The 13,801-nt window shown below is 48.8% G+C and overlaps 1 protein-coding gene across 1 annotated transcript in view; it reads right to left on the reverse strand.

Moving 5' to 3' along the window:
• Positions 1-10,558: 10,558 nt before the first annotated feature.
• The window catches only part of Sars (seryl-tRNA synthetase), a 22,175-nt gene continuing 18,932 nt past the window's right edge, over positions 10,559-13,801 (reverse strand). The window contains exons 7-12 of the mRNA XM_013031844.1: positions 13,440-13,455; positions 12,775-12,904; positions 12,338-12,495; positions 11,768-11,839; positions 11,295-11,424; positions 10,559-10,958 (exon numbers count right to left, since the gene is read on the reverse strand). Coding sequence (XP_012887298.1) covers positions 10,801-10,958; positions 11,295-11,424; positions 11,768-11,839; positions 12,338-12,495; positions 12,775-12,904; positions 13,440-13,455 — 664 coding nt within the window. The 3' untranslated portion in view covers positions 10,559-10,800. The remainder of the gene's footprint in view (positions 10,959-11,294; positions 11,425-11,767; positions 11,840-12,337; positions 12,496-12,774; positions 12,905-13,439; positions 13,456-13,801) is intronic.

Here is a 13,801-nt window from a genome sequence, read left to right on the forward strand (position 1 = left end):
AAGGGCCTGGCCCAACATGACAAAGCCTTTCTCGGATCCAGAGGTGGTATTTGTGTCCATGATGCTCTTGGGGTCCAGCTGCTTATAGTGCAGAACCACACCAGGCTTTGCAGGAAGTCCCAGAGCGCGGAGAATGTTGAGAAAGTAAAGTATGAAGGCAATCCTTCCCCAAGAGGAAGGGAGGCCCGCCGGGCTTTATTGTCCACCACCCCTTCGCTGTGTGACCATGCCAGTTTTCCCTTTGTAAAATGAGGGGATTGACGGAAATAATTCATTTTCAAAAATATAATTTGGTGATAGCTTTCCCCCCCCACACCCAAAATGAAATCCCAATCCCAGAATATAAAACAAATGAGTTGCTGGCTGCCAGTGGCTTAGGCCTGTAATCCTTAGCAATTTAGGAAGCTGAGATCTGAGGATCACAGTGTGAATGTAGCCAAGGCAGGAGAGTCCTTTTGAGAGCCTATCTCCAGTTAACCAAAGAGCCAGAAATGAAGTTGTGGCTCAAATGGTTGAGTGCCAACCTTGATCAAAGAAGCTAAGGGACAGTGTCCAGGCCCTGAGTTCAAGCCCCAGTACTGGTACTAAGTAAACAAACAAACTCAGATGAGTTAAACTAGGATGAGTTGTGGGGTGGGGTTGGGGAAATGGGATTGGGGTGTGGGGTATGGTTCACGACTGATGCCCTAACCAAGTGTTTGTGGGCTGCTTGCTCTGTGTGGAGCTTGAGGATGCAAACAGATCCAGTTGAAAAGAGCTGGATTAGGTGTTCTCCTCTGGTCACAAAGTTGTCCCTTTCAGCTGGTCACAGTAGATCAAGGTGGGGAGTCCAAGCCCAGGAGAAGCTCCCATGACCACACAGATATGCCAAGGATGAGAAACCAGTTTTTCTCTTCACTCCTTGGGAATACAAAGGAGCTGGCTAAAAGGATTAGGGTTAGATTGTGATCAGCAAAGGGGAGTGAGTGAGCTGGAAAAGGATGGAGTAGGTGAAGGGCCCCTGGCCCAATGGAGTGGTTGCCCTTTGTCCTCGAGACAAGGCCAAAGGCACTTCTAGAGTACAGGAGTGGCTCAGTGGCCTTTATAGACCCAGTCTCTCTAGACTCCATGGTTTGAGAGGATCTGGGGACTGCGTGGGCATTTTGCTCTTTACCTAATAGCCATGTGGTGCAGAGAGTGCTCGGAAATTATACCATCTGTTAATTATCCTTTGAATTGGGGTTGGGTAATGAGACTCATTTCTGATGAAGGCCTGCTGGAGAAACTACAGCTCCATTCATCTGGCTCCCTTTGTAGCTAAAATAAACTTTCTGGGTGGGAGGGCAGCCTCTACTCTGGTCAGAGACCAGAATTTGAAGCCTAGCAATGGGGCAGTGTGTGTGTATGTGTGTGTGTGTGTGTGTGTGTGTGTGTGTGTGTGTGTGTAATGACCAAACCCCTCTCTAAGTGAGCAGCCTTTCTGCCCAAGGCAGGCAGGCTTAGAGATGCAAGGACCCCTTCAAGATTTGTCTCCAAGCACATTTGGCATATAATACTTCTAATACTTCATTTCCTCCCAGCCTCATTCCTAGGGGCCCAGGACAGAGAGCTGCTTCCTTGTCTACTTCACTAAAGCAGAATGGAAACTTGAAAATCTTATATCCACTGTGATGTGGCCCTAGTAAGACTCCAAAAGGAAAAGCTTCATGGAACTTTCCAGTTTAAAGAACTTTAGGCCTACCTCCTGAGATTAAAACCAAGGTTGCAATGAGGTCCTGGAGTCTATTGAGGGAACTTAGTGCACACCTGTAATCTCTGATACTTGGAAGGCTCAGGCAAGAGTTTCTCAAGTTCAAGAGAGTGAGATGTTGTCTCAAAAGGAAAAAGACAAGAAAGGGAACTTATGCTCTCTTGGAGGCTTGAGAGTGACTTGCTGGGTGAGATAGCCCAGGAGTCTCCTCCAGCTCTGGGGTGTGTGGGGGGGGTGGGGGGAGTGTTTCTCATTTAGCCTTACTAAAAAGAGGGTCTCTACACTTGTCACGAGTGCATACTTGGATAAAGCATGACTCTGGCTCTCAACAGAATAGTGTGGCTTGGGAGCAAGGCTGCAGGAGTAACTGAGGCATCAAAGTCGAAAGAAATTCCAACAGCCAGGTTTATGTGATCTGAGGATTGCAGTTCTAAGCCAGCCTGGGCAAGAACATCCTGGAAATTCATTTCCAATTGACTAGCAAAAAGCCAGAAGTGGAGCTGTGGCTCAAGTAGCCTACCATTTATTTGCCAGCCTTGAACAAAAAAGCTAAGGGGCAGAGCCCAGTCCTTGAATTCAAACCTCCGTACTGGCACACATGTGTGCGCATGCACATGCACGTGCACATGCACGTGCACACACACACACACACACACACACACACACACACACACGAGCAAGCAGAATTCAGAAAGATCAGGGAAGATGTGTGAAATCCCAGAAGGCTTCTTGGAGAAAAAGGTGAGAAATTGGGCTGCCTCTTAAAGAATCTGTAAGAGCATTCCTGGCAAGAATTCTTTAGCAAAGTAATTTAATCTGCTGGTTATGTTAATCTGGCTCCATGCTCTTAAATTGTATACTATGAATGACTGAAAGGAATGAACAAAATGTGTTCCCTTGGCTGCAGCTGAGATCAGGGAGGGCCTGAGGTGACCTAGCACCCTGAAAGGGGCAGTTAGGGGCTGCATCAGGGAGAACCAGGTGGCCTCTGTCTCAGACAGATCCTTGTGGGCTGAGATTCTGGAACCCATATCCTGCTGAGAAGGAAGGCAGAGAGGGAGGCAGTTGATGGGAAAGCCAAGGTGACCTTTGATAGGTGGAGAGGACAGTTTCTATGACAGGAGAAAATGATGAGGAGTGGCCCTGGTGTCTGGTGCCAAGTTTGGACTCAGTGCTGCTTTACAAGGGGCACAGAACTGAAACCATGGTGGGCCTAATAAAGAGAAAGGGGTCGGCAAATCAAAGTAGACCCCTGAGTGTTGTATACCACATCTGCCTTGCACACCCAGCCTGCTGCTGCTCCAAGCATTTGTTTCTTAGCTCTCACTCCAGGACTAGTAGAGAGGAGATTTCTCAAAGAATTGTGATTTTCTTTCTTCTTTTCGTTCTTTTTGTCAGTTGTGGAGCTTGAACTCAGGACCTGGGTGCTGGGTTTTCTGGTGGTTAATTGGAGATAACAGTCTCAGGGACTTTCCTGCCCAGGCTGCTTCAACCACCAGCAGCTGGCAGGTTGTGATAAGATTTATTATAAACTAGACTGAAAGTGAGAAAATGAAGAGTTGCATGGTTGCACTTTTTGCCATTGTAAACTTGAAGGATTGTGTGACTTGAACCGCTGCATGCTGGACACTACCTTTTTGTTTTGCAAATTATGGAGGCCAGGAATATGATTTAGTGGTAGAATACACACATAAAGCCCGTGAGCTTCAGCACTGTATGAAGTATATAATATAGAATAATATATATTAGATTATAATGTTATCAGTATATTATATATTAAATTTCTTTCTGGTTTCTCTTCTACTACACCTTCTGCCATGATATACTATGCTACCAGAGGTCCAAAGCAACAAAGCTAAGAAATCATGGGCTGAAAACTATGAAACTCTGATCCAAAATTAATCTGGAAAGGTAGCTAAATTCTGGTGGCTCACACCGGTAATCCTAGCTACTCAGGAGTTTGAGATATAAGGATGGCAGTTTGAGCCAGCCCCTGTATAAGGTCTGTGAGACATTTATCTCCAATTATCCCACAAAAAAAGCAGCAGTAGAGCTGTGGTTCAAGTGGTAGAACAATAGTCTTGTGCATAAAAGCTCAAAGACAGTGCCCAGGCCCTGAGTACAAGCCCCAAGAACAACACAATAAATACACAGACACCACAGACACATACACCCTAAGCAAGAGCACAAAGTCCTGAGTTCCAGGCCCAATACTGGCACCAAAATAAATTATATATATATATATATATATATATATGTATATATATGTCTGGAAAAAATTGAGAAAGGAAGAAAGAAAGAGGATGAAAATAATAAATACCATGATAGTTATCCCCTCTGGGCCCAATAATTGTTGACACTTGGCTTTCTCTCACTTAACTTTTGGAGAATGCTGGAGAGATGAAGTGTTAACTAACATAACAGTGGCTCCATTCTAGGCCCTTCTGCAGGCAGCTCAGGCAGGCAGGGCCTCCCTGTCCCCACTGCTATGTACCCACAGGACCTCTGTCATGGTGAGAGCCAAGAACATGAGTGAGAATTCCTGGAATCACCTAATACCCAGCCTGATCCAAATTCCTGTCTCCCAAAGCTCCTAGATACTTTCTGCTTTCAAACTAGTTTCTGCATTACATCTGACTGTACACCACTATAATTGTCTTGCCCTTTTTCCCCTTTTCTTTCTTTTTTTGGTGGCATTGACTAAAGAGTCCAGGCTGGTTTTCTGGGGGAGGTGCCATATAGTCTAGTTTAGTGGACTAAAGGACCCTTCATGGCATCTTTCACAGACAAATACTGCAAAACCTAGAGTCTAAGCATGTCGTACTCATGCTTAAACTCTACATTGGGTCTTCCCTGTTGCCTGTGGAGTGAAATCCAAATTCCTTGTATCAGTTCACAAGCTCCATGCACAGTGGTGGGGCTTCCTCTTCCTCCTCCCTCTTGGCTCAGTTCTAGACACCTGGCTTCCTTCCAGTTACTGAACATCACAGTCTGAAATGCCCCCTCCTTCATGTATGACAATTTGTAATTACACAGAGCATGTACCTGTTAATTTACTTGGCTAACAGCTGTCTTACCCATTGGCAGAAAGTTCTAGGACCAAGGAGAACAAATGTGTCTCAAATATATGTCACCTAGCATGGAACCTGACCTATAATAGGCATCCAGTAAGTATTTTTCAAATGAATACTTGAATGAGTGCGTGGATGGACACCATAGGGAGTGACCAGGTGTCTCTTCATGCCTGGAGCTCCCATCTGGTAGGTAGTTGGGTCTCTAGCCTGCTCTGCAGGAAGCTCTGAACTCATTTACTTGTGCTATACTGCATTTCCAGTGCCTGATGCCCCAGACTCTCTCCAGGGCTCAGTTAAAGATTGCATTGGAGGGACTGAGAAGGTGGCTCAGTGGTAGAGTGCTTGCCTTGCATGCATGAGGCTCTGGGTTCGATTCCTCAGCACCACATAAGCAGAAAAAAAAAAGCCAGAAGTGGCGCTGTGGCTCAAGTGGTAGAGTGCTAGCTAGCCTTGAGCTGAAGAGCTGAGGGACAGCGCCCAGGCCCAGAGTTCAGGCCCACGACCGGACCCCCCCCCCCAAAAAAAAAGATTGCATTGGATGGCAGGTTCAACCTACAGTTGCCTGAGCTGTTTGTCAAGGGTGACTTAAAAGACTGGCATTACAGGCAGAGGATGAAGCCCTTGCCTAGTCCCATCTGTGTTCAGGGCTACATGTCTAGATGTCACTGGCACATAGATAAACAAGACTTCAGTTCTGGCCTTGAGCTGTGGCCAATTTAATACGGAGACAACAGGTGTAGTGGAGCTATACTCATAAATATTTTTGTCTATGGGTTGAGACTTTAGGGAAAGCCGTTTAAGGAAGTGGTAGTTGAGCCACTTTGAAGTCACAGGAAGAATCTCAGAGAGGTAAGTAGAAAGGCCGGTGGGCAGAAGGAACTGCACAAGCAAACACGAAGGGATAGGTGTATGGGCAGTGCTGGCAGAGGGGGAGTACATGGTGAGGCCCAGGAGAGCAGAGCGCCTGCTAATCTGAACATTTCCATGAGCCCAGTGCCTGGCTGAGAAGTCTGAACTCAGAAAAGCCATTTGCAATGTTTGGACAGACAGAGAAGGCTGAACTAGCCACCAGGCTACTCTGGTACCACAAGGAAGCTGCCACCTGCAGGAGGGACTGGGGCCCGCATACCAGCAGAAATCCTGAGGACCAAGCTCATTATAGGTGCATATTGAAGTGACAGGGCACTCAGTGGGACAGTGCTACGGACTGGCCTAAGGATACATAGGATGTTGCCTAGGCTGAGCGTCATGAGTGTGGAGCGAATACTGGGGCAGAAGGGGCAAGAAGAACAGGTAGTGAAAGTAGAGGATCAGATAGAGATCTACACTTTGATGCTCAGTATGTAGTTGGGGCTGCTGAGATGATCAGATGAAAGAAGATGAGAGATGGGCTGGGAAGGTGGCTCAGTGGTTAAAGTGCTTGCCTTGCATGCCTGAGGCCCTGGGTTCGATTCCTCAGCACCACATAAGCAAAAACAAAAAAGCCGGAAGTGGCACTGTGGCTCAAGTGGTAGAGCGCTAGCCTTCAGCTGAAGAGCTGAGGGACAGCACCCAGACCCAGAGTTCAGGCCCCACGACCGGACCCCCCCCCCCAAAAAAAAAAAGATGAGAGATGGGTGCTGGTGGCCCTCACTTGTAATCCTAGCTACTCAGGAGGCTGAGATTTGAGAATCGCTGTTCAAAGCCAGCCCAGGCAGGAAAGTCTGTGAGACTCATAATTAACCACCAGAAAATCAGAAATGGAGCTGTGGCTCAAAGCGGTAGAGCACTAGCCTTGACCAGAAAAGCCCAGGCCCTGAGTTCAAGCTGGGGGAGGTGGGGAAGATGCGTTTGTCCTCCAACTCATTTTCCACATCACTGGCAGGACAACAAATGGAAAAAGAAAGAAAGGCCAGAAATCCCAAGAATTTACCATTTAGGGCCAGGTGCTGTCTCCTTCCCTGCCTTCTTTCCTTTCCCTCCTCAACTCAAATCCACCCTAACTCTGCACTTGGCCCATTCAGGACGATTCAGACCTTCCTGGCCTCTCAATGTTTCTTCTATCTGGAATGTGCCATGTTCCCTCCAAGGGGGGTTGAGAGGAAGGGCCAGGAATACTGATGAGATGTGGAGACTGCAAGTGTCCACTGTTGATAGATCTTCGAGGGAAAGAAGCCAGATGGAATGGTAATTTCACAGGAGAGGCCAGAGCACAGGAAGCTGTCTGAAGATGGGCATGAAGGAGGTTAGTCCTGAAGGGAAGAGGTGGGAAAGGGAAAGAGCCATGAAAAGGACAGGGCAGATTCAGAATAGAGCTAGCTGAAGAAGACACATGGGCTAGGTTTGGGGAGAAAAGAAGTTTGTCACTGAGACAAGATGCTATTCTAAATGGAAGCTTAATTCTTCAATTTCAGGGTTTAAAAACAAGACTCCCTGAAGGGTCACACCATCTTATAGCAATTTACACCTCCATAAAAGTAATTTCCCAGAGGGTTCCTGATGGCAGGTCTATGTAGCAGAGGGTAGAGTCCAGTCCTATGGAGAAGCAGGGGACAGGCTCCAAAATGCCAGCTTGTGAACGAGCCAGTTAAAAAACACTGAGATCTTCTCCACCAGATTAAAAAAAAGTGGGGGGGCAACTTCCTCAGAAGTCACTGGGGCCCCCATGGCAGACCTGGAGGTTGAAAACTGGTCCTCTTTCCAGGCAGGACAGTGGGGAAGCTGCACATTGCAGGTTTCTGCAACAGAACCCTGCCTGCAGCACCCCCACGAGTGGGGGGGGGGAATCTTAAAAGGGCAACGTCAGAGGCGGAGCCATCAGCTCCACCTGAGCCCAAGCAGCTGGGAGCTTCCAGGATGCATCCTCTTTTGTGCCTGTCTGGGAGGGGCTGTTGGGGGAACCCCATGCTGGGAGATGACTGGGGGAGTAGAGCAGGCCCCTCATCTGGCACAGGCTCTGACATGCAGCACATTTCTCTGGGGCGCATCCCAGCTCTGCCTTGTCAGACTCATCCCATCCCGGGAGTGCAGCCAGGGCTGCCCCAGGCCCCCTGTGGGAGGTATGGGGGGCTCTTTCCTCCTCCCTTCGCACGACCAAGGTAAGTGGAAGAGCTTCAGGAAAGAAGCTTCAGGACAGGTCACCAGAGAGCAGGTACCCAGGAGCAAGGTTTCATTCTAGGTTTTGGTTGACCAGCCGCCCTGCCCTGCAGTCCATAACAGTTTCCAGCAATTCACCCTGGTTTTTTGTCTTTTAAATTCTGTTAGTCCAGCTTCAACTTGACTCTTGGTAGAGGCCAGACACCACCTCCCAGTGTCTCTTGCTTGAAAACTCCCATCTTGGGCCTTAAATTCCTGGGTGTGGGAACCAAGGGTTGGTGAGGGACTCAGGGCTCTGACTCACTCTCCAGAGCCTCTGGGGCTTGTGTGCTGAGGTAACCTGGGTGGCTGAGGTTGGTGATGGGCCGTGAAGGTGCCAGAGATGAGGGCATCAGCTGTGGGCTGAAAAGGCAACTAACTATGTGGGTGGAGTCGGGGTTATCTGGACCCTTTCCCATCTGGTTCCAGGTGGATCAGCACAACCTAAACAAAGCTTGCATCAGCCCCAAACCACCCCTGCCCCACAGCTTCAGGGAGAGGAGTCTGTTTCAGCTCACTCCAAGGTGTGAGCCACGCCTTTCCCAATAGACTTACTTGAGTTCTTTGAGAGCAGGGATCCTCTCATCTGCCTGCAGTCCTGCTCCCATGGGTGCCTGGCCACCCACCTGCCAGGGTGTTTTTGTTTGACCTTGTGGGAAAACCTATGTTAGTCATCCTGGCCTTTACAATTGTTTTTCTCTCCTTTGGCTTCAGCAAGCAGGAGACCTTCCCTGCTGATGGATCATTTGGTCTATCCAGCCATCTTATTAGGTTGGCAAAGACAGAATGGCAGCTCAGGATGTCCAGGCTCCAAGTGAAGCTGGCTCCAGACACCTAGCAATGGTGAAGAGGTAAGACAGCCAATACAGGGGAGTTAAGAGACAGGCCAGAGTGCCTAGAGGCTCAGTTCCAGCTTCACTGGTGGTTCATGCCTGTAATCCTAGTTACTCAGGAGGCTGAGATCTGAGGACTGAAGTTTAAAGCCAGTCTGGACAAATCCATGATATTCTGATCTCCAATTAAGAATCAAAAAGCTAGAAGTGGAGCTGGAGCTCAGGTGGTAGAGTGCCAGCCTTGAGCAGAAAAAGCGAAGGGACCGAAACCCAGCTTCTGCCTTCCCAAGTACAGCAGCCTGCAGCGGGGAGGTCAGCAATACAGAAGAGCATGGAGACCTCCCAGCTCAGGTCTCAGACAGACTGGGGTATGCAGTCACCTGAATTTCAAATGGGCATCCAAAATGGGATGGGAGTGGAGCAAAATCAGCCTCTGGTTCACTGTGCAAGCTGCCTTTCTTCAAACCAAAGAGTGAGGCTATAGGAATGTGAATTCTGGTCCTGAATTACAAATGGGAGTCGCCTGCTCTTTTGTCTCCTTGCTCTGGCTTTGTTATCCCAGAGCTACAGGATGGAGAACCTGCTTGGGGCCCCCCCAGCTGGCAGAGCAGCAAGCAAGCCACTGCTTTCACCCTTGCAGGTGCCAGGTTTTGACAGGGTTTCCAGAAGTAAGATCCACAGGATCAGCCCCCAGTGGAAACTGGGCCACGTGGCTTTTTTCCTTCATACTAAGCTCCAGCAGGCCCAGGGAAGTGGCTGCTTAGGGACTACAGGGGCTAAGATGTGTTGAACCCAGATCACACTCCAACTCTCAACCTCCCAGGGAGACACAAGTGCAGAGCCACTAGGAGGCGGAACTTCAGCATGGACATCTGTCTGGATAGAACAGGTATAATCATGTCCCTGCCCTACCTCCTGGGACCAGGCAAAGATGAAAGGGATCATCTACAGGAATTACTTTTACCTGCTAGCAGAGAGGTGCTAGCTTGACCTAAGTGGTTATTAAGAGTGGAGGGTTGTAGATTGCAGATGAAAGGCAGCATAAGAAGAGTGAGCATGAATACTACCTTCCCCAGGGAGAGGGTACCTGCCTATTGGGGCCCAAGGAGATCTGGGAAGGACAAAATGTTCTTCCTGTACCCTCTGCCCTGGTTATCTGTAGCCTTTGGAGTTGCAGCAAGGAGCTGCTTATAGTGTTCTCTCCACCTAATGACAACTGTAGAGAGAGAAGCCATGGTTACTAAGCTCTTGAACCTCTGGGTTCTTTTGGAGTTAGGAGCCTCTCGCCCTCTCCATGGAGCTCCTCCCAGAAAACAAATGCTAAGAGGCTTTGGGAGATTTTTAAGCTATTCCTTCCCACTGCTTTTAGGGAGAAGTGAACTCATACAAGATCCTGGCCCTAGTCCTGCACGCTTGTGTCAAAGACTTATGGTTGTTTTTATCTGCCAGTACTGGGGCTTGAACTCAGGGCCTGGGTGCTGTCCTTTAGTGTTTTTTGCTCAAAGTTGGCACTCCACCGCTTGAGCCACAGCTCCACCTCTGGCTTTTTGCTGGTTAAATGGCGATAAAAGCCTCCCAAGTTTTCCTGCCCGAGCTGACTTCAAACCTTGATCCTCAGATCTTAGCCTCCTGAGTAGCAAGGATGACAGACATGTGAACCAACAGCCTAGCAAAACTGCATGTTTGGACTCCCGCCTTGAGCCTTTACTAGATCCAATGCTGCCTTCAACTACCAGACACACTAAATGGACCCTTACATGGAAGGGAAGGCAAGAGTTCAGTCCTAGAGAGAACAGGCAGAGACAGGGTTGGAGCCCAGGTTGAAGATGAGGACGTCTTCTGCCCTCCCCAGAGATGCTTTATTACATGGCTTCATCAGTTATTGGTGGGGAGACAGGCATGCCTGCCTGGCACATGGCAAGACAGTTCCCCTTCGCTGTGCAGTCAGGTGGGGCAGGGTGAGGAGTGGGGCGTGGCCTCCCTGCTCCAGGGCAGGCCTCAGAACCCAGCTGACAGAAAGGAGGCCTGGCAGGCTGGGATGAAGGGATGCTCAGGCCTCAGTAACCTTCATGTTCTGCAGTCGGTTTTCCAGGGTGACTTCTCTTGCTGCTGCTTTCTTTATGTTGCCCTCGTGTTGCTTCTTCTGCTTCTTTGATGGCTCCTGGTCAATGGGTGCAGGCTTCACAAAGGGGATCAGTTCTTGAAGTCCTGTGAGAGAAGAGCCAACCACAACACTTAATGTTTCCCAGAGAGTCAAAGCGCAAGGATCTCAGGCAAGAGTACAACATGACAACCATCACTTTGGACAAGGGAGTCAACAATCATCAGAGATGTTTATCAATCCTTTTCCCTCCCCATCTGCACTGTAGCCGAGTTGGAGTATTACACCACACGGGCTACCTTCTCTTTTTTCCCCTGCACTGTCCAGCACCAAAGGACAGGTAGAATTTTGGGGAGACCATCCCATGAGACAGCTTCATATACTCTGCAAGTGTGTGTGGGGGCAGGAAAGTGGAGGGAGAGAAACTGAGCTGGGAGCCATACCTGGCGGCATGAACTCCTTCAACTTCTCGGGCACAGTGATGCCTTTCTCAGTCTGGTAGTTCTCCAGGATGGCGCAGATGGTACGCGTGGTGGCACACATCGTAGCGTTGAGCATGTGGACAAACTCCACCTGGGAAGAGCGGGTACCAAGGGAAGTCAAATCCCACCCCATCTGGTCTTCCCAATGAGTGGGATGCATTCAGCTACAACTCCCCCAGCTACAAATACCCCAAATGAAAACGATGGCTTCTATCCATCTCCAATTTTTGAAAACTAGAATTGTTTGGTATTAATGCCTATTGGATAACTCCAGGAAGATGCCTGCATGCGTGACAAATGGTAGGTCTAGTCCTTTGAGCGTTGGCAGGAAGGACGAAACCATCACTGTTGTCCCTCCTTTTAATTCATGCCAAACCCAATGTATAACAGATAAGGGTCTGGACTGGGTTTGAGAGATGAGCTTACAACCCGACCTTCTTGGGCGAAAAGAAGGAAGATACTGCCTCCAATTTGTTCTGTGTAGATAAACGGAGATTATTCTTTCTCTAGAGTTAAGGAAAACAAAGCCAGAAAGAGAAAAGCTTGAATTACCTTGTAGAATACAGCTAGAATCAGGATTCTATCTATAAGAACCCAGTCCTAGATGGGCTCATGCTGGTGATCCTCACTACTCAGGAGGCTGAGATCTGAGGATCTCAGTTTGAAGCCAGCCCAGGCAGCAAAGTCTGTGAGTCTCTTATCTCCCATTAACCAGCAAAAAACTGGAAATGGAGGTTTGGCTCAAGTGGTATATTGCCAGGCTTGAGCAAAAAACAATGGCAAAGTGTCAAGGCCTTTAGTTTGAGCCACTACTAACACACATACACACCCACAAAATAAATAAAGAACCGAGTCTTGACTCAGTAAAGTTATTTTCAGATTCTCTTTTGGGTCTAGACCGCATGCAGGATTTCCTGTGGTTCTGAGAACTAACATGCTTCAGGCTGAGGAGCTGGTGCCCTGTTCTGAGGGCCCCCCCGCCCACATCCCTGGGGGTCATTTACCTTGTCCATCATCTTCTTGGTCTGTCCGTATCGGATTCGGAGCCGGCGAGCCTGATAATCCGTGCAATTAGAACAGGAGACTAACTCACGGAAGGCGCCTGAGCCTGGAAACCAGGCTTCCAGGTCCAGCTTTTTACTAGCAGCATGATTCAAAGAGCCTGTAAGGAAAAACCTCTAGAATTCAGGAAGGAGGGTTGGTATTTCAGAAGGCCACCCTCCAGTAGCATGAAGAATTCTTTCCTTCACATCCTCTCGCCAGAGGTGAACTGGTACTCAGAGCTTCTTAGCCCCATCACTCCCAAGGGAGGAGGATTGGGATCTTAATGAACATGGGGAAGGAGTGGGTTGCAGGCTAGCTCTGTGTGGGGCGGCTCAGCTGGGGAGGGGTGTTGGTGAGATACAGGAAAGGTAGGTGGAGGAGATAAGGGGTCTCCTACCTGAGACAATATTCACAATGTGGTAAGGGATCCCCAAAGACTGGTAGAACTCTTCTGCAGTCGCGATCATCTCTTCAAACATCTCCCATGACTTGTTGTCATGGGGTGACGCATATACAAACTGTTCAATCTGCAGAGAGGGACACAAGGAGACAGGGACAGTGGTGCAGGTTGAATAAAGGAAAGAACTGAAGTAGAGACACGCCAGCAGTGATGACCTAGTCCATCACCACTGGCAGTCAGGTCAGGTGGGACCCAAGAGAGAGGAGGTACCGGTGTCCAATCTGCCTCAGTGGTAACAAGAATCAACAGATTTTTTTTTTCTGGGGGGGTGGGTGCTAGCCTTGGGACTTGAACTCAGGACCTTGGTGCTGTCCCTGAGCTTTGTCACTCAAGGCTGGTGCTCTACCACTTGAGCCACAGCTACACTTGCAGCTTTTTTATGTGGTTAACTGGAGATAAAGAGTCTCATGGAGTTTTCTGCCCCTACTAGCTTTGAACCATGATCCTCAGATCTCAGCCTCTTGAGTATCTAGGATTATAGGTGTGAGCCACCGGTGCCTAGCTAAGAACAATGGATTTTCTAGAGAGCCACCAGGAACTTGGTGTAAAGTGCCTTAGATATGTTGACTGGTTCAATCCTTGTTCATTCTAGAGATGGGTACCATGATCATGATCCTCCTTTGACAGAGGTAGAAACAGAACAGGGAGGTTGGGCAACTTATTCATGGTCATACAGCAAGTAAGTGGTGGAGCTGACATTAGGATTCAGGCAGCCTGGTTCCAGTCTGCCACTCTGCCATGTGCTTCCTGGGCTGTTTTCCACAGCAGAGCTGGGCAACGATAGGGAAAGCTGGAGCCACTTCTGTGGGTCCTGTCTCTTCTGGACATGCAGGTGGAAGGAATCGACTTTTTTTTTTTTTTTTTTTTGTTCCGGTCGTGGGGCCTGAACTCTGGGCCTGGGTGCTGTCCCTCAGCTCTTCAGCTCAAAGCTAGCGCTCTACCACTTGAGCCACAGCACCACTTC

This window comes from Dipodomys ordii, unplaced genomic scaffold (assembly GCF_000151885.1).
Source record: "Dipodomys ordii isolate 6190 unplaced genomic scaffold, Dord_2.0 Scaffold146, whole genome shotgun sequence".
NCBI lineage: Eukaryota > Metazoa > Chordata > Mammalia > Rodentia > Heteromyidae > Dipodomys > Dipodomys ordii.